Here is a 25,669-nt window from a genome sequence, read left to right as displayed (position 1 = left end):
TAGGGCTGACTTCGTGTGGAGTACTTTCATCACATGGCATTTTCCCAATCACTAATAGTTTCTTAAAACAAAATAACAATCTTTGCCACGAAATTCCGCCTCTAAAGTCCCTAATTTCAATATCTTGAGAAGCTATCAAATGCTTTTAATGTGTTATATATTGGATGCACGGTTTTATTCCATTCAAATGTAAATATTTTGTTTTTCCAAGGTACAATGGAAAAGCTCGGCGTTTTGATTGTCATATAATCCTTTAATTGTTCCAAGTCGTCAAACCGTGAAATCATATTTTTTAATAATTAACCAATCCCAACACTCAGTATAATCCACGTGACCCCTAGCTTTTGTTGTGCTTTGTGAATGGGTCATAGTGTTGTTGGTGGTTTCCGTTTGAAAGTTTGAATCTCTTTAAAAATAATTCTGGAAGACGGAAATTTCCGAAATGTGTAGACATCCACTATATTGTTATATTGAGTGTCATTACCGCAATACGAGCGACCTCTAACAGGAAAGAATCGCAAATCATCGATTGACAGTTCAGAATCTCAAGCGATTTGATTTCTTGGAACGATCGATCGATCGATCGACTGCACTTTGTCAACTTTTGTATTGATCTCCTGTGTGGAAATTTCTATTTTCGTTAATCTGGGAGAAGTCATAGCTCTTTACTTCTACTTCGCTAAAAGTTGAAAACTGCGTTTGTTCTTTCGTGCGATCTACGAGACTTTTGTGCTTTCGGAAGGATAACGCGGGAAGAAAGCCCTAATTGGTTTCGAAACATTTGGTCTATATTAAGTACGATGCCTGCTTCCACTGTTTCTTGTTGATGGAAAACACGCTCCTTTCTGCAACCTTATTTTCAACCTTACATTGATTGAAGATTACTATGGTTCACCAGCAAAGTGGACTTTTGTTGTGTCTCCTTTGTTGGATCGCGGTGAAAGCAGGTAAGATAATTCTTGGTGTTAAGGTAACCTAATGTTGATATGTGCGTCATTTCTTTGCCCCATTCAACTGTGCAATCAAATTAAGTCTTTTTTTTTAGCGATCGCCTTAAAACGAAAATGTAGGTAATAGAAAAGTTCATAGACGTCAAATTTTCCATCCTTCATTTTCTTTAAAGTTCAGCTGAAAGTACAAATGAAACCTCATAACAGAGAGCAGTATTTGCATAATTTGTGATATGAGACTTTTTGAATGGCTATGTCGTATTACTGTGTTCGTTTGACACTTGGAGAAAACATAAAAATTCAAAAGCAAACTGTGCCCTCTTTTATTTGTCCCATTTTTTCATTTCCTTTTTTTTTTGACGTCGTTTTGACTTTAGAGATCGGTGTAGTGCGCAAAGCGAGTGAAGTCTTCAATACTAATCCTTCGCGTGATTCGCCTCGCGGTGGAAACAAACCTCATTACAGATATTAACGCGATCGAATTTTGAAGTTACTAGTAAGCTTACCACTGAGATGGCGTTTTCATCAAATTTTGACCTTTAAAAACTCTTAAAGGCCTCGGTTTTTCAATTTCAGCTCGAAAATCTCTTGTTCTATCCATAACAGTTGGAGGTAAATTGAAATTTAAATATATTCAAGGAGTTCGTCTTTTTGCTGAAAAATAGTGTAGCTACGAAGTTATGCTCGCCCACGTTTCTTGATGTATTTATATAATATCTAGTCTGAGAAAGTAATCCTCCTTAAGAAGATTTACGAATTTTCTAAAAAGAATTTGTGTCTAATGAATTGTGGCTAATAGTAGCGGTTATGTGCATTGTTACCCCTTGTAGTTGCCACTACAGCTGCTGCACAAAATATTCGTTCTGACACCTCATGATATCGCGTGATGTTTTCTTGCGCTTCAGACATCAGACGGAGTAAGAAAGACGAGAAATGTTGGTTTCTATTTTAAAGGTGTCGATTTTAAGGCTGATTTTAACGCAGCTACACAATAACAAAATTTATAATCGCACAACTATTGTTGTCTGTGTTTGTGATGGAGGATATGTGAACTGTATATCGTCGGGAACTAGTGCAGTTTAATCAGGTCACAAAGAGACTCAAAGAGACCCTTCTTAGATATCGTCATGACAGAAAAGCAGAAATAAAGCCTGACTTTCTTAACAAAGTATTTGCCTCTCTGCATGGCACTTCAATCACAAAATGAACAAAATATAAAAAGTACATCCGTTAGATATGTACTGCAGATCTTTATCAGACCAGTCTGTCTTGGATGCCAGTTACACAACGTGGAAACGGTTCGGCTTGGTTCTCTTCTATTTGTGAGGAGCTTTCTGTGAAGTCATTAAGATATTTTCAAGATTTTGTACCTTACAAAGATGTAAAATAGTTTGTTTACTGATCCTTTTAAAATTTTCAAATTAGCATCCCTGATATTTCTTTGTTAATATGCATACTCCGTGAAGTACACGCAGTTCAGTTGCGAATCAAATATTAGTTAAAATAATAATTTTTGTTGTTTTATTAAGTGTGGATTGCTTAATTTTAAAGCTGAAATGTGAAAAAATTCACTCCAAGCCTAATTAATTGATTTTGTCTTGTGACAAAATTATTAATTAACATGCTTGTTTATTTTCGTCTGGACTTTAAGATTTGTGGAAGAAGCCAAGTCCAGACTGAATTGTTTAGAAAAATTTGCCTGGTTAAAATAATCTATTGGTAAAATCACTCTGACAAAGGGCTGACACTCAAAGCGTCAGCTCTAGAAGATCTTGACGTGGCCAATTTACATTTATCAATTTAGTTCATAAACCAATTTATCTTGTGTGCAATGATGGGTTGGTTCTGTTAATTAAAGGCGTGATATTACTTATTAAATAATTTTCTCCCTGTTTTTTGGCTGTAGTCAGTTATTTGAACATGTTATAGTTAATGTAAGTGGCTTTTCATGGTCTAAAACCTTGAAGTGTATGGTTACAAACCCTTTGTAGCTTGTAAGCTACAGATCGTTGACTAACTAATTTGTAGTCATGCTTTGTCTAGCAGGGACTCTTTCAATCTTTTTCATCTTACTGTAATTTTTATAACAGTCTATCAATTGGTAAGGTGTCTTTTGAAGACTACAGTATATTGACTTCTTTTGATTTAACTAAAGTTTTTGTGTCAATGGGAATCGCGTGTGATACAGATTGTTGCCGACTTCCATAAGTGCTGAGTAACATGCACGTCAATAAATTGGTATGAGAAACACTTCCCTTAGTGAAGAGTTTAAGAGGATATCTAGAGGTCAATGAAGCTCAATTATCTTTCCAGTTCTAAAGTTTAAAATAAATGTGATATTTAGTTACAACAAGTTGCAATAATATCATTATTAAAAGATCTTTTTGTGAAAGATATGGGAATGTTGGAAACGAAACCATGATTATGTCATAGTTCTGCAATATATCTTTATAGTTAGCCAAACTGAGAGAAAATCATGCATAGCAGTCATTCTTTGTGGTCAGATGCATGTTCAGCTGATTCACATTATGTTCTACACCCTCTCTAAATTCAAATCAGTTTTATCAACATTGCTTATAAATACTTGCTGAAAGTATTAGCAAAATATCTGTTATCATTTGTAGAACCTTGTGTTAAATTTGTCAAATTTGGTGTTTTAGTTTTACTTTTGTTCAAAGTGATAGAATCACTGGGATTGTGTCACCGGTTATTCTCCGACAGGATTCAGTCGTGTGTCCATTTATTATTGCGTAGGTCTAGGCATTGTTATCATAAGAGATAAGTGCACTCTAGCATGTAATTTATTTTATTTAGTTCTCTCAAAACTTTTAAGAATACATTCTGTTTCATCTATAAGGGTACATCAAAAATTGCAAAGACGAGTGAAAAAAAGTTCTGAGAAATAGCTGATGAGATGAACATTCTTTCAAGCTGCCACGTCTTAGCTTAGGAATCAGCAGAAGAATATTTAGTACACAAGATAGGGGGTCAAATCTGAAGGGGTTTTGCTATGTGTATTTTCATGTTTTCTAGTGATGTTTGGAACATTTTTGTGCTATTAAAATTCATAAATTTACTTGTCTCATTGATTCTCTCTGATGAAATACTACAACAAATGAATATTTTTTGTCTTCCTTCAGAAAACCCTCCAACCATTTCCAGTGTGACAAAAACTCCTGTGAGCTTTTATGAAGGGGGCAGGGTGACACTTCATTGTTCAGCTACAGGCAACACACCCCTTACCTACCAGTGGTTTGCAACAGATTTTGAGGGTAATGCCAAGGATGTTTCATCAGGTAGACACAGTCAGCAACCAAGCACAGGTCAGCTTGTTATAAACAGTCTGAATCATACTCTAGATGATGGCTATTACTATTGTGTAGCAAGGAATCCAGCTGGAAGAACAAGATCAACAAGATTAAAAATCCAAGTTTCATGTAAGTGGCTTAATTATTACAACTTACCGCAGATTTATGAAGTATGTGTGTTTAGTTTGTTAACCCTTTAACTCCCAGATCAAATTTGTAATTCTCCTTACTGTCAACCATACAATTCTCATAATGTTGGTTTAGAGAATTTAGTATTAGATCAACTAATTATCTCCAAATTGATAGTTTTCTTATTTACTCTCATTACTTGTCTGGTTGATATTGCATTGATGTTTGTAAGGAGAAATTCTGTCTTGGTCACTCATGGGAGTTAAAGGGTGAAGGCATGCTGTCTACCTGAAGAGGAAATGGCTGTGGGTCACTGCCTTTGTCCTGATGAAGCTAATGGTTGCAACATCAGCTTTAGGAACTTATTTGTTATGATGACCAATTTATATTTATTTATCAACTCAGTTATTAAAATCAAGTAATTCTGCAATTTTTTTAGAAATTTTATAGTTACCCTCTTTATTCATTTACCTTTCAAACAACATATTTCCAAGGAATTTTTATTTTGAAGGAAGTGAAGGAAAATTACAATAATTGTAGATCAGAGCTCTAGAGTTCTTATCTAATTTCCCTTGATTTGATTCAGTTTTGTTTGATTGCTTCAGTTCTGTCATAAAGTTTTGATTTTCAATTTCTCTTCCTAACAGTTCTAGAAAAAACACCAAATGTTGATACCAGTGTAAGGCTCGGACTACTGCAGGGGGGTGAATTCACCTATGAATACCCTGTTATAAAAAGTTTTCCAAAGCCTACAATTACATGGACTAAAGGTGGCAGCTCTATGTCTGAGACACAACGCATCAGTTTTTCTACTGAAGGAAACATTTATATTGGAAATGTGGAAGTAAATGATGTAGGTAACTACTACTCAAGGGTTGAGAATGGAGGCCAGTCATTTAGTAGAGGTCCACTAACAGTGAGTGTGACAGGTGAGTAATCTTGTGAATGATACACACATGTTTCAATTAGGTTTCAGATGAAAATGTTTTGTCTCTCACCAGAGAAATTTGGACCCTTTTGACTCTTTCACTCCCATCATTTACTTAGTGATTCTCCTTACTCTCTGCCACACAATTCTTATGGTGTAGTTTAAAGAATTTGGTATTGGATCAACTAAGAAATCCTCAATAGATATTTTACTTTATTCTCATTACTTTCCTGCTTGATATTGTAAGGAGAAATTCTGTGTTAGTCACTCATGGGAGTCACCAATACAAAGGCTTAATGGGTTTATTTAATTCATGACAAAATGTTTAATGACTTGAATGAGATGTTATGTTATTTCAAGTCCTATTTTTGAAAAAGTAAGGTAATCACCTTCAAAATGAGGGAAACAGAAAAATATCAGAAACTAAAGTATGAAAGATGGCAAATTTTCAGCTATGAAAGAGAAAAAAAATTTACCACTTCTGATAATATATAACCAATAACATATAATATATTGTTTTCAGCAAGGGGAAACATACCTGATACACCATATATCATTCTTGGCCCCACAAATCAGAGAGCTACAGCAGGAAAGACAAACAGTGTTACATTTGAGTGCTTTGCAAGTGGAAGGTGAAGATTTTATGTCTAATTTAATGTTTATGATAGGCAAGCCTATTGAACAGAAATTTCCAGAATGGCTCCAGAGCTTACTAAACCCTATTACGCCCAAGATCAATTGTTAATTCTCCCCTTTAGGTGCCAACCATTTTCCAGTATATCAATTATGAGAATTTTGTTTTAGATTAAGATAACAACTTCTACCTGATAAGTTGGAGTATTCTCATTACCTATTTGCTGGATGATGAAGAGACATTATGGGGAGAAGTTACTTGTTAATCACATGTGTGAGTTAAAGAGTTAAAACTAGAGTTGATTTAAATTTTGGGAACTGGAGATACAAGTAGTTGACATTGACTGACTTCAAGAAATGAGGTCCACTTGTTATTGTCTTAATGTCTTTTCTTCAATTTTGAATTGCTTTTTTCTGCATTTTTAAAATAATGTTATTGTTTATTTTATTTGCTGTTTATACTTCAGTCCTATGCCCTCGATATCCTGGAGAAAGGCAGGGCAAGTGATTTCTCAGAGTGCAAAATTTTCTTTTGACACATTCAAGAAGAGACTCACTGTTCACAATCCAGCTGTATCTGATGAAGGAGTCTACGAATGTCGAGTAACTAACAGCAAAAATGTCTTTAAAACCAAGAGTGCAAACTTGACAATAATTGGTAAGCATGAAAAAAATGCAGTTCAATTTTATTTTTTATTTACTAAAATGTAACTATTAGAGTTTATTGGACTGAGTGTTGTAAGGCCAAAATCTCAACCAGACTGACCGCAACAGCCAACCAGAACAAAGAGAAAAATGTTTTAAGGAGCCTATTGGAGTTCAGAGTGACCAAGTCACTTTTAGATTTAGTTTTGTATCTGATTGGTTGAGATGGTGGCAAGAGTTTTTGTTTGACTAATCAGAGACCATCGTAAATCAAAACCAACGCTAGTGCGTATTTCTCTTGGCAGTCAATTGAAACTTGTTCAATTGGATTCTCATCAGTTTTTAATATATTAAGTACAAAAATTCATTTCGTTTCTTTGGTAGTTATGCCAACGTTTACAGTCACCCCAACGATGGCGGATAAGTATCCTCAAGAATCAGTGACTTTTAAATGCAGTGCGACTGGTACTCCAACACCAGAGATTACTTGGTTTCACAATGGTCAAAAAGTTCCACCTTCGACCACAGGAAGGATCCAGATAAACAATAAAAATGACCTGACATTTATAAGTCTTCAATCGGGCGACAAAGGAAGTGTTCAGTGCGCGGCAACCAACGATGCTGGCGAGATACTGAGCAAAGCTTTGTTGCGTGTAAAAGGTAAGAAGTGTATCTGGTATTTTCCTGTGATAGACCTTTATAAGAAAAAATCAACCAGGTTATCCAAGGGTGGAAAATAACGCTGCCTATCCCGACACTGGATAAATCTCTATCCGTTGGATATGGCATAACGTTTTGTGAACACCTATCCGCTGGATAGCGATTTATCCGTTGCATAGCAATTTATCCGTCGGATAGCGCTATCCATCCTTTGAATAATTAGGCCCAGGACTGTTATCCAAGCTCTCATGATTTCTAAGGCCTGCGTAAAGCTCGCTGGTCAGACTGCTAGATTTAAAAAGTAACTGATAAGCCGCCACATGTTTAAGTTCAGCTTACGCTAAGCAACTTGGTATTTCGCTGCGAGTCATTCTCTACCCAGTTGTATAAGAGTGGAGCTGTGACTGAAGTATCCGTGCTGACGATTTTGCCGTTATTGTCTCTGTCTGATTACTGTGGGGGTTGGGTTGTGGCATCTAGTCGGCACAGCAATTCGCCTGTATGCCTGGTACCATGGCCAAGGGGAACGATGTAAGTTGCGACTGTTGGGGAAAGTTATTTAATAATTGATGATTGGGATTCAGTTAATATTTTTAAATGCGTTGTATTTTGCAGAATTACCTGTATGGATAGATGTTCCACCAAAGAACACAGACGCTGTGGTTAATGACACAGTGGAGTTAGAATGTGTGGGCCGTGGAAATCCATCGCCAACAATAACCTGGCAGAAAAATGACCAAAACATCAACTTCGCCAATAATCCTCGATACTTTCAGAAGTCTTCTGGTTCACTGCAGATTAGCAGAAGTCAGAAGAGTGACAGTGGAAAATACACGTGTATAGCAACCAACAGCATAGGCTCCAAGAGGGCAAACGCTTCTCTTAGAGTGTTAAGTAAGTTTAATCGTAATATGTATTTCATGATCGCTACGATCGTTGAAAAGTTTTGCAGCAATCTTTCTGTTTTAACAATCCAATGAAAACTACTTCTGTTTGTTTATTGCAGTCAAAACTGTGATCGTCAATCCGTTACCAAGTCAAATAGACGCTATCAAAGGAATTGATAAACTTCTTCCGTGTGGGGTCCAAAAAGACCCGGATATATCAGTCAAGTGGATTTGGACCAAAGATGGATCTGCAGTCGATGTATCCCGGATGAAGGTTCAAAGTGATGGAACACTACGCATACTCACTGTGCAGCAGGGGGATGCTGGGTCGTACACGTGTTTGGTACAGTCTGAGGCGGGAAACGCCAGCACTACAGGACAGTTGAGCGTTCTCGGTAACTTTCCATCGTTTTCTCTTGTTTTGATTATAACTCAGGAAAAGAAATTGAGAAGCTGAGTTATTTTTCCTCGCATTGTTTTATCCTTTTTCCTTGGCTCACTTTTATGCTCTCAACATGCCTAAATTATCTTCATTTGCGAATGCAAAAGCTAATAGAGGGAAATGTATCATGTCGTAAGCTGGTTGAGCCATGAGAGTTCCTGATCATCGATCAACGCACAATTTCCCCTTCACGTTTATTCCAAGGGCACCATACGCTGAATTAGTTTATTTAGAACATCTCTTTGGTCGTCAAAAAAATTAATTGCTATTCATCACGATTTTGTACGTATTCCTCAAAGTATTCCCGTTTTGTTTATGGGGAACTGCTTGAAAGCAATTTCATCCTGAGGAGCTATGTTTTCCCGCTTAAAAATGCTCACAGACTTTTCTGTATTTTCTAGAAATACCGCTCGCACCCACTACCCCAGTGGTAAGTGACATCAAGACGACTTCAGTTCGCTTATCGTGGTTTCCACCGGATTATAGTGGTAACAGCCCCATCACATCTTACAAAATCGAAGCCAAGAAGGGCTCCAACAACTGGCAACTTGCCAGGGATGACATCAATCCTTCTGATAGACAGATGTCAGTCATTGTCCGTAATCTTTCGCCGCATACTCAGTACCAATTCCGCGTGAGAGCTGTCAATCAAGTTGGAGATGGTGCACCCAGTGGCGCGTCCGGAGTGATAAGGACACTGATATCAGGTAACAGAATATGGCCGGTTCTTTCTTCTTTGTTTTGGGGAAACCATCCTTTGGATCTGATGGTTTCTTCAATTTTGACAGTTAAACGTAAGCCGTGAAAATTACACAAAAGCTGCTCGATTTACTGACTTCACCCTATTGCCATGGTAATCACAAGGAAAGATCAGAACTTTTGTAAACCAAGATCTCTCCTATCTTTCTTTCAGCGCCGTCTGCAGCTCCACAAAGCGTCAGTGGAGCTCCAACAAGCGCTGATTCTATACTCGTGCAGTGGCAAGTGAGTGTCTTCAGCCTGTTTGCATGCTTAAAAAAATATTCGTCTTTTTAACTGAACTTTTTATTTACAGCTTGTACAATTTTCATTAAAAATTTCATTATTTTAATTTCCGTTTTCAGATTCCTCCTCCTGAAACACACAATGGTCCGTTGCGTGGTTTCAAAATCGCTTACCGTCTGGCTGGCGTTTCAGCGAGTACCTTCATTATAAGAAAGATTGCAATTTCATCTGCTACTCAGGGCAGCATCGACGGACTTCTGCAGTGGACTGCGTACGAGATTAAAGTGCGGGCTTACAATGACGCAGGAGACGGGGTGTACAGTCAACCAATCACAGTCACCACAGCAGAAGGGCGTAAGTTCTACATGGTTTTTGATTCTGACGGTTCTTACGTGTTCGCATCTGTTAGAACTTTCTCGTCCAGTGAATAGCATTTCCAACTCTACATTATGATAGTTATATATATATTTGGTGCAGAGATTTGCAAACACCAGAACTGGCTGGCGAGACCGTTCTGTTTTTAAAAGGAATTCTGTGATTTCATAGCACTGTCTGTTCAGATCAGCTAATGCCTAAATTACATTCACCATTCTTATGGCCTTCATTTCAAAATTAGCCAAAATTGCCGAAAAAAAAGGGACCTTTATAAAATGGATTCGAACGCTTTCACCCATCCTGACTAGTTGTAATTTGGCTGCATTTGCTAATTACTCTATTACATGTTGTTGCAGTACCAACAGCTCCACCACAGGAAGTGAAAGTGATTAACATTACCACAGTCAGTGTATATTTAGAATGGAAACCTCCACCTCAAAAGCAACAAAATGGAAGAATAAAAGGATACAAGGTATTTTGCGTTCTCAGTGGGCAGAACATTTGCCAATTTCCACTGGTGTATGGCGTAACACAAAACGAGATCTCTGTAACTTAGCAAATATTTCAAGTTTCTTTCTATCTTTCGTTCATCGAGGGGCCCGATCTTACACCCTTTCTGCATGTACTTTTTTTTTGTCCCACAGCTCCAAGCGTGGAAGGGAAGCACACCCAGCAATATCTACCAGCGGGTAGCTGATCATGACGACACGGCAGCTATTCAGAAGGGAATCCTGGGCGGACTGGAAAAATTCACTCAGTACACTATAGCTATAGTAGCCTACAATGGCGCAGGAGACAGTCCGAGGTCTGATACTAAACTTATCAAGACCGAGGAAGGAGGTACGTTCACTTAATGTTTGAAACATTTATTGAGATGAAGACAATATATTGCGTGTTTGATTGAGAGATACTGGCTGTTAGTGCTTATAGCATTTTGTATAAACATGGCAACAATTGATAATTATTTTATCCTTCCACAGTTCCAGACGCGCCTCGGTCGTTCACAATATCCGAGGTCTACGCGGACGCTTTGAGAGTGAGCTGGGACCCACCTCTACGACTGAATGGTATTCTTACTGCGTATTTGGTAAAACACTGGCGAAATGACTCACTCCCAAGCAGCGGTCAAACGACGCGTCTCTCAAACGTCACCTTATCACACACAGTGACAGGATTAGGAGCCAATACTGCGTATGTTGTCGAGGTGTCCGCTGAGACCCGAGTGGGGGCTAGCACGAGTAAGAGACTGGTGGCGAAAACTACGGAATCTCCCGGTAAGCAAAAGCTATCAAAAATTTTTTTATATGAATCTCGGAAGAAAATTGTAATGTTGTTTATTTTACTTTCTTACGGCTTAACAAACATGTCTCAGGGTATCTTGTGAAGAAAAATACCAGGCTTTAGATATTGGATATGTTGCGGCCATGAGAGCTGAATTTTGAGCGTCAGCTGTTTTACAGAGTCTACTGAGTAGATAACACAAACTGAGAGGGCAAAGTAACTTAATGCTGGCCATCTGGGGGGAATAGACCTTAATTTTTTTTCACTGAGAGTTTGAGCATTAATATACTGGACTAAAACGTATGGACAAAATATTCTCTTGCAGTCAAACCTGGTGCACCACAAAACCTAAAGGTCATAGAAGTGAGGGCCCGTTCGGTGGTATTAGATTTTACCCCTGGATCATCTGGTAGAGCCCCTATACTGACCTACATCATACAGTACAACAACGACACCTACTATGACCCAGCGTCGTCAAGCTGGAAGACACTGATGATTGTTCGTGACGCTCATCTCGTATGGAATTTGCTTCCTCTTGAGCTACCGCATCTGAAACCGTACAGAGACTACAGATTCCGAGTCACTGCCACGAACAAAGTGGGAAGCAGCAGCCCCAGTGCCCCAACGGATACAATCAGAACGCAGGAAACTGGTAAAGAACTCGATGGTCTCATATCTCTTGCTTTTCCTAAAACTAAAATTGACTTATTTCCGTACTTGAGCAACCAAGGTTGTTTCCGTCCACACATGCACTAACACAGGCTTTGCCCTAACTGTACCGCTTAGGAGCTTAATAAATGGCTTAAATAAGCACATTGTATAGCTTACATTTAGCTTTAAGAACACATCCGAAGTTTGCCAGGAAGGTTGATGCACTCGAATCTTGTTGATAGCAATGTTTTTACCTTTATTCTTTATTCAATTTTCGCTTATATTGTAAAAATCTGGTTTCCTTTTTGACACATCGGCTGTTGCATTGCTGCTCTCAATTTAATTTTTTCGTAGTCTTAACTTTTACCAGTCTTTCAACTGAAGCCAGGTTTTTTTTTATCTCCACAGCACCCTCCCTTCCCCCAAGCAATTTGACTTTGCTTCCACTCGGGAAGGATGGACTGGAACTAAGATGGAAGGTAAGTTTAAAAGTAATCCTTTGAGGTGATTTTGTTTTGTTTTTTGGAGAGTAATCAACAATTTATTTGACTGAACAGAGCTTTGAGAGTCCCACAATATCTACTCACATCTTTCAGATTCCACCCCAAGACACTTGGAATAGCGACTTTATAGGATTCATACTGCGATTTGAGCCGGAAGGAGTTCCCAGTTTCGCATTTGAAAATAAATTTCCAAGCAGTCAATTAAACTACTACAGAGCGGGAGGCCTTTTGAGACACAAACGTTATAAGGTCTCCGTAAGGTCCTACAATCTAAATGGTAAAGGAGCTAGCAATGGCAGTGCGGTGGCTTGGGCTTGGACGCAAGAAGATGGTGAGATCGATTGTGTAGAATTTATGATTTCTGGTGAATAGAAAAAGAGAGATGGTAAATTTTGAGCTCGGTGAAGAAATAGAGAAAGATGTTTCTTCGTCTTTTCACGAGGGTCAATTCACGAATATATATTTCTTCACCAAGCTCAAAATTAACCATGTTTCATATTCTATTTGCAAACACGCTATCGACAGTGCTGATCCAAGAAGTATGCAGGACGTGTCATATATGAACTTCGTAATAGTCTTGCTCACCATAGAGTCTCTGTGGCTCAGTGGTAGAGTATCGAAGCGCGGAATTCGAAGGTCTGAGGTTCGATTCCTCAAGGGGAATTTTCTCTTTGACCCACGCTTATGATAAGGAGGAAAAACATCTTTCTTTAAGATTTCTTGTTTGCTTGACATATCTGTTTTAAAGGTGTTGTGCTGAATATGGATACCGAGTGTCATGGGTTAAATTCTTCATCTTTTTGTTTCAGCTCCGTCCTCAGCGCCAACTAGTCTTAAGCCAGAAGTAACAGGTGCCACATCTGTTACGCTCAGATGGGAACCTGTACCGTATGTGGGACAAAATGGTGTAATTCTTGGTTACAAGGTGCAGTAAATACCTGGCAGTTCTTCCGTAAATTTAAGCCTCTTAATATTTATCTTTTTCATTTTGTTTTTCCGAGTCTGCGCATGTCAAATACTTAAAAACGTCATCTTGAATTTTTAAGTGTATGCCCATAATTGAAAGTACCTGAATGATAAAATGGCGGATTTTTTATACGACCTCATCAACAGGAACACGTAATAAGCGATGTTATTTGATACTAACTCAGTGAGTTTGTGTGAAGTGGTCTTTAAAAATGTACAGGTCATTTTATTTTCTGCAATCTGGGAAGGGTTCTAGTATCCTGGGAATTCTTCAAGTGACTGTTTTGTACAAAAAATAGAGATCGTTTTTTTATGTCCTCTTAGATATACTACCGTATTTTTGGGAAGCAAAACACGGAGAAAGAGAAGGAACTCTTCAATGGTCTCGTGTACTCTACCTCCCTGACGGGACTGGAGAGCTTTGTCACTTATGAATTCCAAATCCTTGCGTACACAAGAATTGGAAATGGACCAAAAAGCGCTGCAGTTAGAGCCACCACTCGATCATCCAGTAAGTTAAATTACCAGATAAACGCTTTTGTACTTGGTAGGTGTTTGATAAGTTGATGGAAGAGCAACGATTTTAGATCAAAGTGGTTATGCTGACTGCAAAAGAAAGCGCATATTTGTTTATTTGTTTGCGATGTTAAGACAGGCTGGCTCAATTCAGCTTTAAAACTGGTTTAAATGAGGGCCTGCGTAGGCAAAACAAGGCCAGACCACAACATGAGAAGATACGTTCCCTACTCTTTGCAAGAAGTGCGTGGGTTCTTTAACGTCCCAGCACAGAGGAGATGCAGGAGACGGAGCCTACGTTTTATTGTCCTTATCCGTGAAGACTAGAACGTCTTACTGTTTGCGATGTCATAGCAAAGGCAGCACTCTCTCCTTCCGTTATTTTTTAAGGCTCGGAGTATTAGTCTTGTCTGGAGCTTGAGCCCTCAATCTCCCGCACGACAGTCCGGCTCTCTACAACAAACAGGAGTTACCCAAGTGCATATAACAATATAATTTGGTAAAAACTTGTAAATCACCTTAGGATCGCAAATGAATATTGGAGAGGTGGAGAACTCTTAAAGTGTAAAATTCCTCAAAGAGAAAATCGTGTCGTTTTAAGGAAAATGTTGTACGTAGGGAGTGACACGATCCTACGCGGTTGGATCTTGTCCACGTGATTTGTTAACTTGTTGCATAAGTCTTGAGCGACGGACGTGCTTTTCATGAGATGAGCAACAGCAAGAGTAGAGTGTCCTGACAAGAAATTCGTCCTAGATCGTTTTTCCCTTTTTTTAAAATTCGGACATGGCCAGTTGCTAGCTCTCATCATAGGCAGCTCAAAGTAACCTGTTTTGCTATTTCATTTTCAGGTCCAGGTCCCCCTTCTCGTGTCCGTTTTACATCCGTCAGTCGAGAGACCGTGACGATAGCGTGGGACCCACCAGTGTACCCGCGCGGCGTCATCCAAGGATACAAGGCAGCATGTCGTCTAAATACGTCATCTGCGTCTGACCCCTATGTGTGGCAAAGCACCATGGGAAGAAACGATCTCAGGAGGACTGCTGGCCCTTTGAATCCCCAGTCGTTTTATCGCTTTTACCTTTGGGCTTTGACTAACACAAGTCAAAGCGAATATCCAGCGGAAGCAGTTGTTTATACTGGTGGTTCAACAGGTTTGTATATTCTAGTGATTCACCTACTAGTATGGGGACGTTACGCTATGTCTAGTGCGCTGGAGTCCAGGTCAAAAGATCCGCGTTTAAGACCTGGGCCGGGTCAGTGATTTGTGTCTTTGGGCAACGCACTTCCCTCTCACAGTGACTCTCCAGCCAGGAGGTAACCTTGCTATGGACTAGCATCCTTCTCAGGGGGAGTACAGACGTTACCTTTACCTTCTATAAGTGGCTCATACCGCCAGAGGTGATACTTTATTTCAAAGATTAAGTTCGTTGCCATTTCCCCCCTAGTTAGGACAATGATGCTAGTTGGCTAGCATTTTGCTAGGTTCCCCTGACAGTTTGCCTCCACTCAATTACAATCCTCGGTAGAGCGAGGTAAATTGAGAATAAAGTGTTTCGCCCAATAACACAACACAATGACTCACCAGGACTCGAACCCAGACCTCTCGACCTAGAGTTCAGGTCATGCAGGTCGCTGCGTCGCGTATACATCAATCACCAACACCTCTTATGGGACACAGACTCTCCTTTGCTCATTTAAGAGATTGTGCCCTTTCTTCAGGCATCGATCCGTGAACAGAAAGTTCCGAGTTGGCAACGTTACGCCATGTCTATTTGGCTCAAGGGTGTCCTCTTTTATCGGTGAAAACAAACAAACTAACGAACAGAACAAAAAAAAATAAGTTTTTGGCCTCTTCCGGAACCTCTTTCTCATGCTTCGAAATATAACGTTTTCTTACTTAACAGAACCTCCTGATGCACCATACATTTTGCCGGTCTATTTCTCGGACATCGGTGAACGATGGATAATCGTTAAGTGGCAAGCCACATCAGATGCAAAGAGCCCCTTGAGGTACTTTACCCTGCAGCTGAACAAGAATGACGAGGGCTGGCAGGTGTACTCGGCAAACGTTCTCCACGATTTCCGGAGCCTTAAAGTGGAGGGACTTTTTCCTGGGGAGTCATACACGTTCAGAATTATGGCCACAAACGACAAGGGAAACAGTCCGTACAGTGCGGCGTCCTCTTCTGTTACAACTCGTCTTGCGTGTAAGTGTAACGTGTTATGCTAGAAATGTAAATAGTACTTGTACCAAAAGGTTTTGCTTGGCAAGTCATCTTCTCTGTAAACTGACGTGCCAGCTTTTGGACAACGAGGGTTGTCAGGGAAAATTTGTTGGCGGCGGAATTTACTTGGGGACAGGACATTCCTCATCAAAGACACTTTTTCGTTTGTTTGTGTATTTCTGTTATTATTATTTTTTTACGTAGCTTCCTTCCTGGGAGACTATTAAAGGTGCTAGGGAAAATTCTTCTCAAGGAAGTTTTTCATTTATGAGAGCTATCGACAGGTTTGCCTTTGGTCATGTAAAGAGCAAATAGTCATTCCTTGACAAGTGCGGAAAACGAGCTGGGAATAATGCTGCGTAGAACTGATACAACTTTGAAGTTCGTAAGAATCTTTCAGCTTGACTGTCATTTAATATGCTGTTTGTTTTTAAATCGTGTTGTAGTGCCGACTGGGGCTCCACGCAATATCACAGTGACGTCATATCCCACGTCACTTGACATTAAATGGGCGGTAAGTGGCCACTTTTTGTGTCATTTTTCAGTGCTTGGGCGTCAAAATGCGAGACTTGATTTTTCTTTTCGACTGAAGCCGGTTTAGATTAATTACTTATGCGGTATGCTTTCCTTTCATTGAATAAAACCTCCAATATTAAAACAGAAAGTGAAGCAGGTTGTCTGTTACAAGTTTAAGAAGAAATTGTGGTGTTTAAAAGACTTTTTTGCCTAAGCCTCTAAAGAGAAGGTGGAAGGGTGGAATATTGAACTTGACATAGGATCTTCTAGGAAGGTGGGCTTATTTTTCTTTCATTTAAGATTTACACCATCTGTAAAACTTGGGGTCCCTTTTGTGCTCGTCATTTTCGCATTTTTATGTCACGAAACAATTTCTTACTTCTTGACTTTGATCCAAATTTAAAGGCTCCACTTCCACAAGAGCTGGGTGGAACTCTACAGGGGTTCATTTTAAAACACAGAGAAAAGAGTGCCGCTAGCAGTGTGTTTAGCGAGGTTTCCTTGGACGCCAACTCTCGTAACCATAAATTAGAACGCTTGAAAGTTTTCACGGTCTACGAGATCAAAGTGGCGGCTGTCAACGAGAAGGGACCTGGGCCCTATTCCCCTCTTTACAGAGTGACAACCGGAGAGAAACGTAAGTGTGATGTTAGATGTAAACATTTTTGGATTTATTTTTTTTAACAGAATCATACTTTGCAAGGGCCGATTTCTCTTTATTTTCTTCATTGTCGAGTGAGACTAATGCAGACTGCTAGTCGAACCTGCAGGGTAGGGCTGGGGTCGCTAAGAAACATGATATTTATTCTGCTAGCGTTTGACTCTTGAAGAATTCCAGGACAATCGTGCTCTGTATGATTTGATAGCAGATAGAATATGTGCCACGATCAAAAACAAGGGAAAACAACGGGAATTGAACCATGAGTTATCTTTACAGAAAATTTAAAAAGTTGATGTAGGAGAGGTCAACCGTAGCCCTGGATGTACCGGCTGAAATCGTAAATTTACAATCTAGAAAAAACTTTGCCAGGAACATTCTCTGAAATTTTTTTGAAAAATGTATTATTATTTCAATTGATTGCCACAACTTACTGACAGGGCTAATATCACTAACGATACAAGTATTTCGTATAATATTGGCATTTTCACAATAGCAACATTGCTTGCAATACTAACGCTACTAACTATAATAACATTATGCCAATAAATGATAAGGATATCAAATGGATTGCCAAGACGTCTGTACCTAAGTAAGAGAGATTATTCCATGAAAAGTGCGCACGAACGATTTCTATTCACGAATCGCAATGCATCAAAAAACGAACGAGTGAGCGCAGCGGACGAGTGAGTTTGTTGATGCTGCGCAACGTACCATCCTCGGTGTCGCTGATTGGCCGAACTATGTGTAAATCACAATAAGTATGAAATAATGTTATTATTGTGTCGCTCTTTTGTCTTGATGTGTAGCTCCTTCGGAAGCTCCTAAGGATTTAACAAAGGGGACAGTGACAAGAACATCTATTGGAGTCAGGTGGATCGCACCCTCTTCAGCTTCCTTCAATGGACATCTTATGGGATACAAGGTCAGTAACGCGTGTTGCGTGACTTACGAAACTTACTGCAGTGTTCTTTTGTCAATTGTCTCAGTAATGCAAATATTTTTAATCTCCATATTTTTTTTCTGATTGTAGGTTTATGCGCAAGACCTCTCTCTGACTCAAGGACGCCGCAGGAGGAGACGATCTTTGGAGGCTGGAGTATGTCCGCGAGAACCTGGACCCAAGCTGCTGTTCGTCCCTCCTCACCTGAACAACGTCAACATCACTAACCTTCGGAAATATGTTAAGTATAGAATCTGGGTGCGAGCGTATAATTCCAAAGGAGAGAGTCCGCCAAGTACGTCGCTGGAGGTTACAACACATGAGGACAGTAAGTGTTAACTTTGCACGATATATTGAGGAGAATATTGTTTGTCTTTGATTGATATTTGTTCCAAACCTTTTTACTCGCCTTCCCCCCCTTCCCCCCCACACCTCTCTCTGAAATAGCAAGCAAAATTCTGTTCGAACTATTATTGCCAGAACTGAATTTTGGAGATAATGTGTACTCTCTATGTAACCCATCACAAATGGATCTTTATTCTTTGCATTACTTCTAATCTTATTTTACCTCCGCCCAACTAGGACCCGAGCCCCCAGCCGTTTTCCGTGCCGACGCGGTCTATAATGCCCGCGTAGACCTGTACTGGAAACCACCTTGTGAACCGAATGGAGAAATTCTTGAGTACGAGATCAGCTATGGCAGGACAGCGGAATTGACCCCCAACAGCGACCGGGAGAAGATAGTTGTTGACGGAAAAAGAGAAACGATGAAAGTAACCGGACTGGCGATGTTGACGAGTTACTCATTTCAGCTCCGTGCGAGAAATCCCATGGGTTACGGACCGCCAAATGAGTTTCTTGCAAAAACAAAGGGGCCTGCTGGTGAGTGTTCATTCGCCCTGCCGGAATGACACGAATAAAATTTTTTCTCCCTCAGACCATGATTTATTACTCCTGAGAGTTATTGGCTTCTAGTTTCTCCTTACAGTCTCACCCTTGAATCAAATGTAAAGATCATACGAATTGAGGAAATGATCACCAATTTAAGAAGCTCCTGATTGTTAAATAAATTCTCCTTGTCATTACCATAGAAAATGTAGAGAGAACAGTGTGAGGAATGTGAATATTAACATTAGGGTGTAAATAGTTAAGTGCCATGCTACTGACACTCGACGTATTTCTTTAATAATATCATATGTGTGTAAAGTTCAACAGCATTCTAGTCATGTTCAACGAAAAGACTCATGAAGGCATTCCTGTAATTCCGTATGTGCAAATAAGTTAATACAGGAACAAAAGATTGAGCTTTGTCATATTGTCATATAACTTCTCTTTGTTACAGAACCTCCGGGGCAACCTGGGAAACCTGTGGTACATCCGGGCTCTATTACTGCTGTTATAATGTGGGTGAATGGGGACAGTGGTAATGTTCCTTTCGAGAAGTTTGAGATCCAGTCACAGACGGATGGTAAGTACTAATTTTGTTGTCGATAGATGTGAAAACACCAGTTTTCAGGGGGGGGGGGAGGGGGGCTGGGGAAAGTGGAAAAGGTTCCTATCGGAGATTTACATCACCTCACCAGACCATTTGTACTGCATCATACTTTTGCTTAATTGCAGCGAAGTTTTGTCAATCTTGTGTGTGTTTTTTTGTTTCTCATTAATACGCTCTGAAATTGATAAGCCATTAGGCTTCGATAGAGACTTCGATATATGAAATAGACTCAAATGAGGTGGACTAAACCTCCAGGAAAGTTTCGCACAGTGTTCTTAAACTCTTAATCAGAGTAAAGTTAAAGCATAGTTTTTTATTTGTTTCCAGGATCAGAATCTTTTGTTACCAATTGGGAAGCGAATCCAGACGATACAAGAAAGAACCGATCGTACGTGTCCTACACAGTTGGAAATCTGGAGCCAAACACTGGATACAGGTTTAGAATAATCGCATGGAACGAGAAGGGCAAATCAAAGCCATCTGAACCTTCAGACAGAGTTATTACTGGTCAGTTAGTTACCTTTTCAGAATAATATTCTTCGACTTTATCACGAAAAGTGTGAATTTCTCTCAGACTCAATTTCGTGTGAATGTTAAATGATGATATACGTAGCGAAGTAAGAGCGAACAGAAAAGCCGTACGCGGCCTCAAAACGTGTCAGTGAGTATTAAATTACCTTTCTATACTCGCCAGGAGCTGTGAGATTGTCTATGGATTTCAGTACCTTTTGACCATACATGAAAAGCTCTTGTGAAGCTTTTTGTGAAAAAATAAAAGCAAATAAAGGGTTTGAGATGGGGATGGAAACCTTGTAAACATACTCAAAATTCCCGGTTCAGTTCACCGTTTTAAATCGGATTTAGAGCTGGTCTATTATACCGCCGTGTGAGATTATGGCAGCCGTTTTACAAATAATTCTTGTGCCTTGCAGGTCCGGCTGACAGCGATCTTCAGAGCGGAATCATTTACAAACAGTGGTGGTTTATTCTGTTAATGGTGCTGTTTTTTATTATTCTCGTTTTGTTGATCGCTGGTTTCGCATACCTCTGCTATCGGCGCAGAAAGGGTAAGGAAATGACGAGAGCCAAACCTCGGTCTTGTCGATAAACATTTTTTATTAGCACAGTTTTCTTTTGAGTGTTGGAGGTAATCTTAGTTTGCAGTAGTTTTGCTTTATTTCGCGCTGTGATTGGTTAAAGATTCGCGCCGCCTAATGAACTGATCATGAGCAAACCAAACTTCTGTCGTGGTATGGTCACTCGCCTTTTCCCGCGCTCTAAGCAGTTTTCTCATTGGCTACTGATGATATGTACCCATGCTCTGATTGGCTGTTATGTTGTGATTAGCAATTTTTGTGAAAAAAATCCTTATGTTGCAAAATACGATAGTTATTGCAGGTATGATTGATTACTTTTGACTAATTTCAATGGTAATTATCTAGGAATGAGATCAGTTTACTTCACAACCAGAATGTGGGCTATCCGCTATCAATGTGAACAGAAATGGTAGTTTGGGTTGGTTTTGGCAAGGGAGAAGGGGGGGCTTTCCACGTACTTACAGCATCGACTTTGAAGAGAGCATTTTTTCAGCCAATTTATCGAATCAGAGGTTGCAAACAGCACTCTGGTTTCAGAAACATTTTTAGGGTCACGTTACTTACCGTGGGTTTTGTATTTGTTTTGTGTGTTACTCTTAATGGAATTTGCGACTGCTCAAGGAAAGTAACGTCTCCATTCCTCTTTTTTTAGAAGACGCAGATCAAGGTTCGTCTGCTGGGGCCTCTACAACACAGAGCACACTTGAAAGGATGAGGAACCCCTCGCGAAACGGAACCATTAGAAGTGGAACTCTTCCAAGCGTTCAAATGTATGTGTTATTGTAAATATCTGTTGTGTTCCAGTCTCCTAAGCTGCAGCGCGACTGAAGAAAAGCGAGAACAAAGAGGAGAGATTGAAGAGAATTTGCATTCTTCCCAAGCTCTAAATTTTCTGCAGTTGTCTGTACGCCACTCCGGGTAACATCACGGTTCTGTTTACCGACTGGGCTCGCCTGGAACGGGCTATTTTTACTTTTGTATTACTCATAATCCCTATTACATGTTTGTACTGCTTTTACAAGTTTTTAATGTCTGACGTTTTTCTGATTTTTATCCTCTCCTCAGTACTTATCGGGACGCTAATCGTGAGCCGGAGGAAGATGCGAGTAGCTTGGGCTCTAAAGAAGAGCCGTCGGACAGTGACAGCGGAGTGTCCGAGATGACGTACAAAAGAAAACAGGCAGATATTAATTTCATAGGCCACTACTCCAACAATCCTAACCACCAGCAATGGAAAAACTCACTTGGCCGAACAAGGCCGGCAAATGGCCGAAACTTAATCGAGCACACAACGGAAGAATCCGACACACCCGAGGAAGTTCCGATCTCTAGAGCTCTCAAGTCCTTCTCTGCAATGTCTCTACCGAGGGACAAACGAGATGGGCCTCCAGCATACGATAATCGCAGATTCATGGCCAAATCTGCTGACCAGTTAGACCGAATTGAAAGGTCTCAACTACCTCCCGAGGCTGTGACGTCATTCATGTCACCGGACTACGAGCAGAAACAAAAGAGACCAGCTTATCGGGATCGTAAAGAGCCCTATTCGCGTTCGCGGGCCACGCGACCTGCGGGCTCATTGAGGAGATCACGCGATCAAATGGACTATAACGATGATAGCAGTACACCACCTCGGTCACCTACACGTCCAAATACTGGGATAGGTTACCTGCCGAAGACGGAAATTCAGAACCGAAACAGAAGAGATCCAAGGTCGAATAGTTTCCGAAGAGCCCTCGACTTTGACCCAAATCCTCGGGATTCCGACGGTAGCTCGAAATATTCCGATCGGGCGTCGTCTAGTAGCAACGACCACCGAGATACAAGGACAAATGCGAATTCAATGGGTCGGCCCAGAATTCAATATGACGAAGAACCTGGTCGTAGAAGGCGGCAACCACAACAGTTGCCCAGCCTTCAAATGAAATCTGCTAATAAACCGCCGCGGTATCACACCCCGCCTTCTCCGTTATCTCCAGTATCTCCAGCACCCTCCTACCACACTGTAGACCCAGTGTTCGGAGGCAGAATATCTCCAGTACCGTCTTACCACGGTTCTAGTCGAGACGGTAACAGCGATCACTCGGACGGCGGAAGGATTCCTCCCCCTGTTTTATACATGGACAGAACTGGTCACAACAACGAGAATTTTGACTCAAGTGAACCCCACATTTCAACATACTCCTCGTTCGTCTAGCTTCTTGTCACATCTACCATTAATTTATAGTCAGGTCCTCTAGTGAGTGACGGGCACACGTTTTTGAAGGTCTTAACCAAATCTCTCTATCATTAAATGTCTTCCAAGATCTTCAACCATACCATTGATTGAGAGGTAATGTATATTCTCTCTAAGGGAGATTAAACCTCACGCATCCCGAAACAGACGTTTGTTAAATAGTATACAGTTATACCTACAGGCAAAAGCTGTTATAGGGAGACAGTTTTAAGTTTATTTTGGCCTTTTTTGGCCCTATTTTTGTACGGTAACAGTTTTATATCCCTATTGTAAATTCATTTTTGTGCGTGTAAAAAGCAGATGTGTAAATCGTTCATCTCTTAACAGTATTTTTATATAACATATGTGGTAATTACAATGTTGTAAATGAGGTATTTTTTTACATATCCATATATCAACAACTCATTTTTATGTAAATATCTCAGCGGAGTGAGCTGAACGACTCAACTGTTCATCCTCAACTACATGTTGTAAATAATTACTGTTCTAGGTTAGATAGAGCAGAGCAGTGATGACTTTGTACAATAGTGAAACAAAGATTCTTTAGCAAAATTTACCTTTCGAGTTAAGGAAAATTAAATCAACATTTGATTGAGCGGAAGGTTAAGACTAAAGCGAACAGAGGAATTTAGTCATTGATTTGTTTACATGGATTCATTGTAAAAGTGTCATAGCGCTTTAGTGAGTCTGAGATTAGAGAAAAATTATAAACATCATTCTTCAACCTACTTTTTATTTTTACAGTTTATGTCATTTTAACCACACTTAAATGCTGTAGTATATTTAGGATCAATCAAAAGTTACAAAATTATGTGTATTGGATGTTATTTGGGTGGCAAGTCAGTAAACAAGAAAATCAGGAAAAAATAGCTGATCAAATTTGTTTTGGCTGTAGCATTTTCTTCGAGAGAAAGTACATTTTCAATTTAGCCTTCAAGGCTTTTACCATGCTGGTCAAGAATGAAGATGGAAAGGTAAACATTTTTAGCTCTCCTCTAGTTCTGTAGTTTGATCTCTGATGATCACGGGATCGTAAATAGATATGCTGTTGATTTAGTCTTGATGCGATGCGTTGAATGATTTTTCTAATACTTAGGTGATATTTATAGAATAGCTTTCAGAATCACGATTGTTGCAATTGTAGAAAAGATTACATAAGACGCTGTAAACAAATTGCGAGCAGGTAGTACCTTTGAATATAGAATGAAAACGTTTTGAAAATTGTCTGTCTTTGTTCATTATCTCTAATGCTGTTTAATGTTACCCATACATTGTGGAATTTCTCGAATCCTCTACATAGTCCCTGAGGCTACCCTTAGAGTTCTCTTTAATTAAGCTTCTAATAAAATTAATCTGGGGTTGCTTTGGTTTTGCTTTACTTCGCTTTGTGAGTGGTCCAGAAAACGCGCGCCCCTTACTCTAATCCATTTGGATTCTAGTCTAAAACCAGTCGCTACTGGGCCACTCGCGTTTTCCTGCGCTTTAAGTCGATTGTCCTTTCTCCCTTCACAGCGAACTCGCCAATCAGGGACGTTAACGAATCCGCTGACCCAAGACATTAACGGACTGACCCGAGACATAAACGGACTGACCCGAGACCGACCCGAGAACATACCTTGCCGAACCGAAACCATAGCTCGCCGACCTGAGACATTAGACACCTTTTGCAGACCACGACAGCAACGGCAACGAGGACGTGGCAAAACAAAAGAGCTAATGAGCAGAACAAAAGCTCAGCACGTGCGTTTCGAAACTGTGTACATTTCTTAGGGCTTGTTTACAAGGTAGGGGACCCCAGATAGGTGACGTAACCCGCCTAGCCGTGGTCGAAAATAAAACGCGTTTACATACAATCTTACCAGCTCGGGGTGCTGGGGTGAGGTTTCTTGAGGTTGTTGTTACGCTTGCAATTAGGGAGTTTGAGCATGAGCGTCCCAACCCCACGTCTCGAGAAAGACGAAAGATTAATTCTCGGACACGTATGTATTTGTACGTGTTGTGTTACGCGGTGTTAGGTTACGCGAAGAACCATGCATTGACTTAATACGTTACGTATAATGATAGTTTGAAATATGGTCTATTTACAACGCTATATATTCCGAAATGGGAACACTTTATACTCCTTGTATGTCCGTTGCGGTTTCTGGGGATTTCTGCCATGACATGGCTAGGAAATGTACAAAGTTCTAAAACGTACGTGTTTCGCTTTTGAGCTTTTTGCCATGAACGGGGTCCCGGCTAGGCGGGTTACTCTACTTTGAGACGTTCAACATGACAAATTGTCACCCCGGTTGACAGGGTTACCCTACCTGGCAGACCGGGCAACCCGCCCAGGCGGGTCACCCCAGCCACCTAACATGTAAACGTGATCAAGATAAATTAAGAAATTATATGGACAGGCGGGTTACCCCACTTAGGCGGGCTACCTCACCTACCTGGGGTACCCATGGGGTCCCCAACCTCCCTTGGCTGTCCTCTGTAAAAGAATAGCGTGAAATCACCAAAATTTGTGTGGCCTGGTGAAAGGAAACCACGACGGCAAATTAGTTAAGTTCCATTTGGAACTCAACGTCGCTCTCCTAAGTTATGCTGAGGTTAACTTGCGTCGCTGTAAGAGATGGTAAACACATCAAGTCAT

General features: G+C 40.2%; 1 protein-coding gene across 1 annotated transcript; it reads left to right on the top strand.

The window, feature by feature from the left end:
- The first annotated feature begins 395 nt into the window (after positions 1–395).
- On the top strand, positions 396–24,233 carry LOC131791025 (protein sidekick-2). Its single transcript, XM_059108329.2, has 31 exons — positions 396–947; positions 4,091–4,387; positions 5,035–5,316; positions 5,839–5,947; positions 6,416–6,606; positions 6,978–7,253; positions 7,869–8,147; positions 8,260–8,535; positions 8,984–9,289; positions 9,496–9,566; positions 9,686–9,920; positions 10,298–10,413; positions 10,586–10,781; positions 10,922–11,215; positions 11,548–11,874; positions 12,282–12,352; positions 12,470–12,707; positions 13,186–13,301; positions 13,667–13,853; positions 14,710–15,012; positions 15,766–16,068; positions 16,533–16,600; positions 17,008–17,239; positions 18,070–18,185; positions 18,294–18,531; positions 18,786–19,085; positions 19,546–19,671; positions 20,026–20,205; positions 20,631–20,765; positions 21,448–21,565; positions 21,861–24,233. The coding sequence occupies exons 1-31, from the start codon at positions 887–889 to the stop codon at positions 22,990–22,992; spliced, it is 7,179 nt and encodes a 2,392-aa protein (XP_058964312.2). The 5' UTR covers positions 396–886; the 3' UTR covers positions 22,993–24,233.
- Positions 24,234–25,669: the final 1,436 nt, after the last annotated feature.

The sequence above is a fragment of the Pocillopora verrucosa genome, chromosome 8 (genome assembly GCF_036669915.1).
Source record: "Pocillopora verrucosa isolate sample1 chromosome 8, ASM3666991v2, whole genome shotgun sequence".
NCBI lineage: Eukaryota > Metazoa > Cnidaria > Anthozoa > Scleractinia > Pocilloporidae > Pocillopora > Pocillopora verrucosa.
Note: the sequence above shows the minus strand (reverse complement) of the source record. Positions and strands in the feature narration are given on the sequence as shown.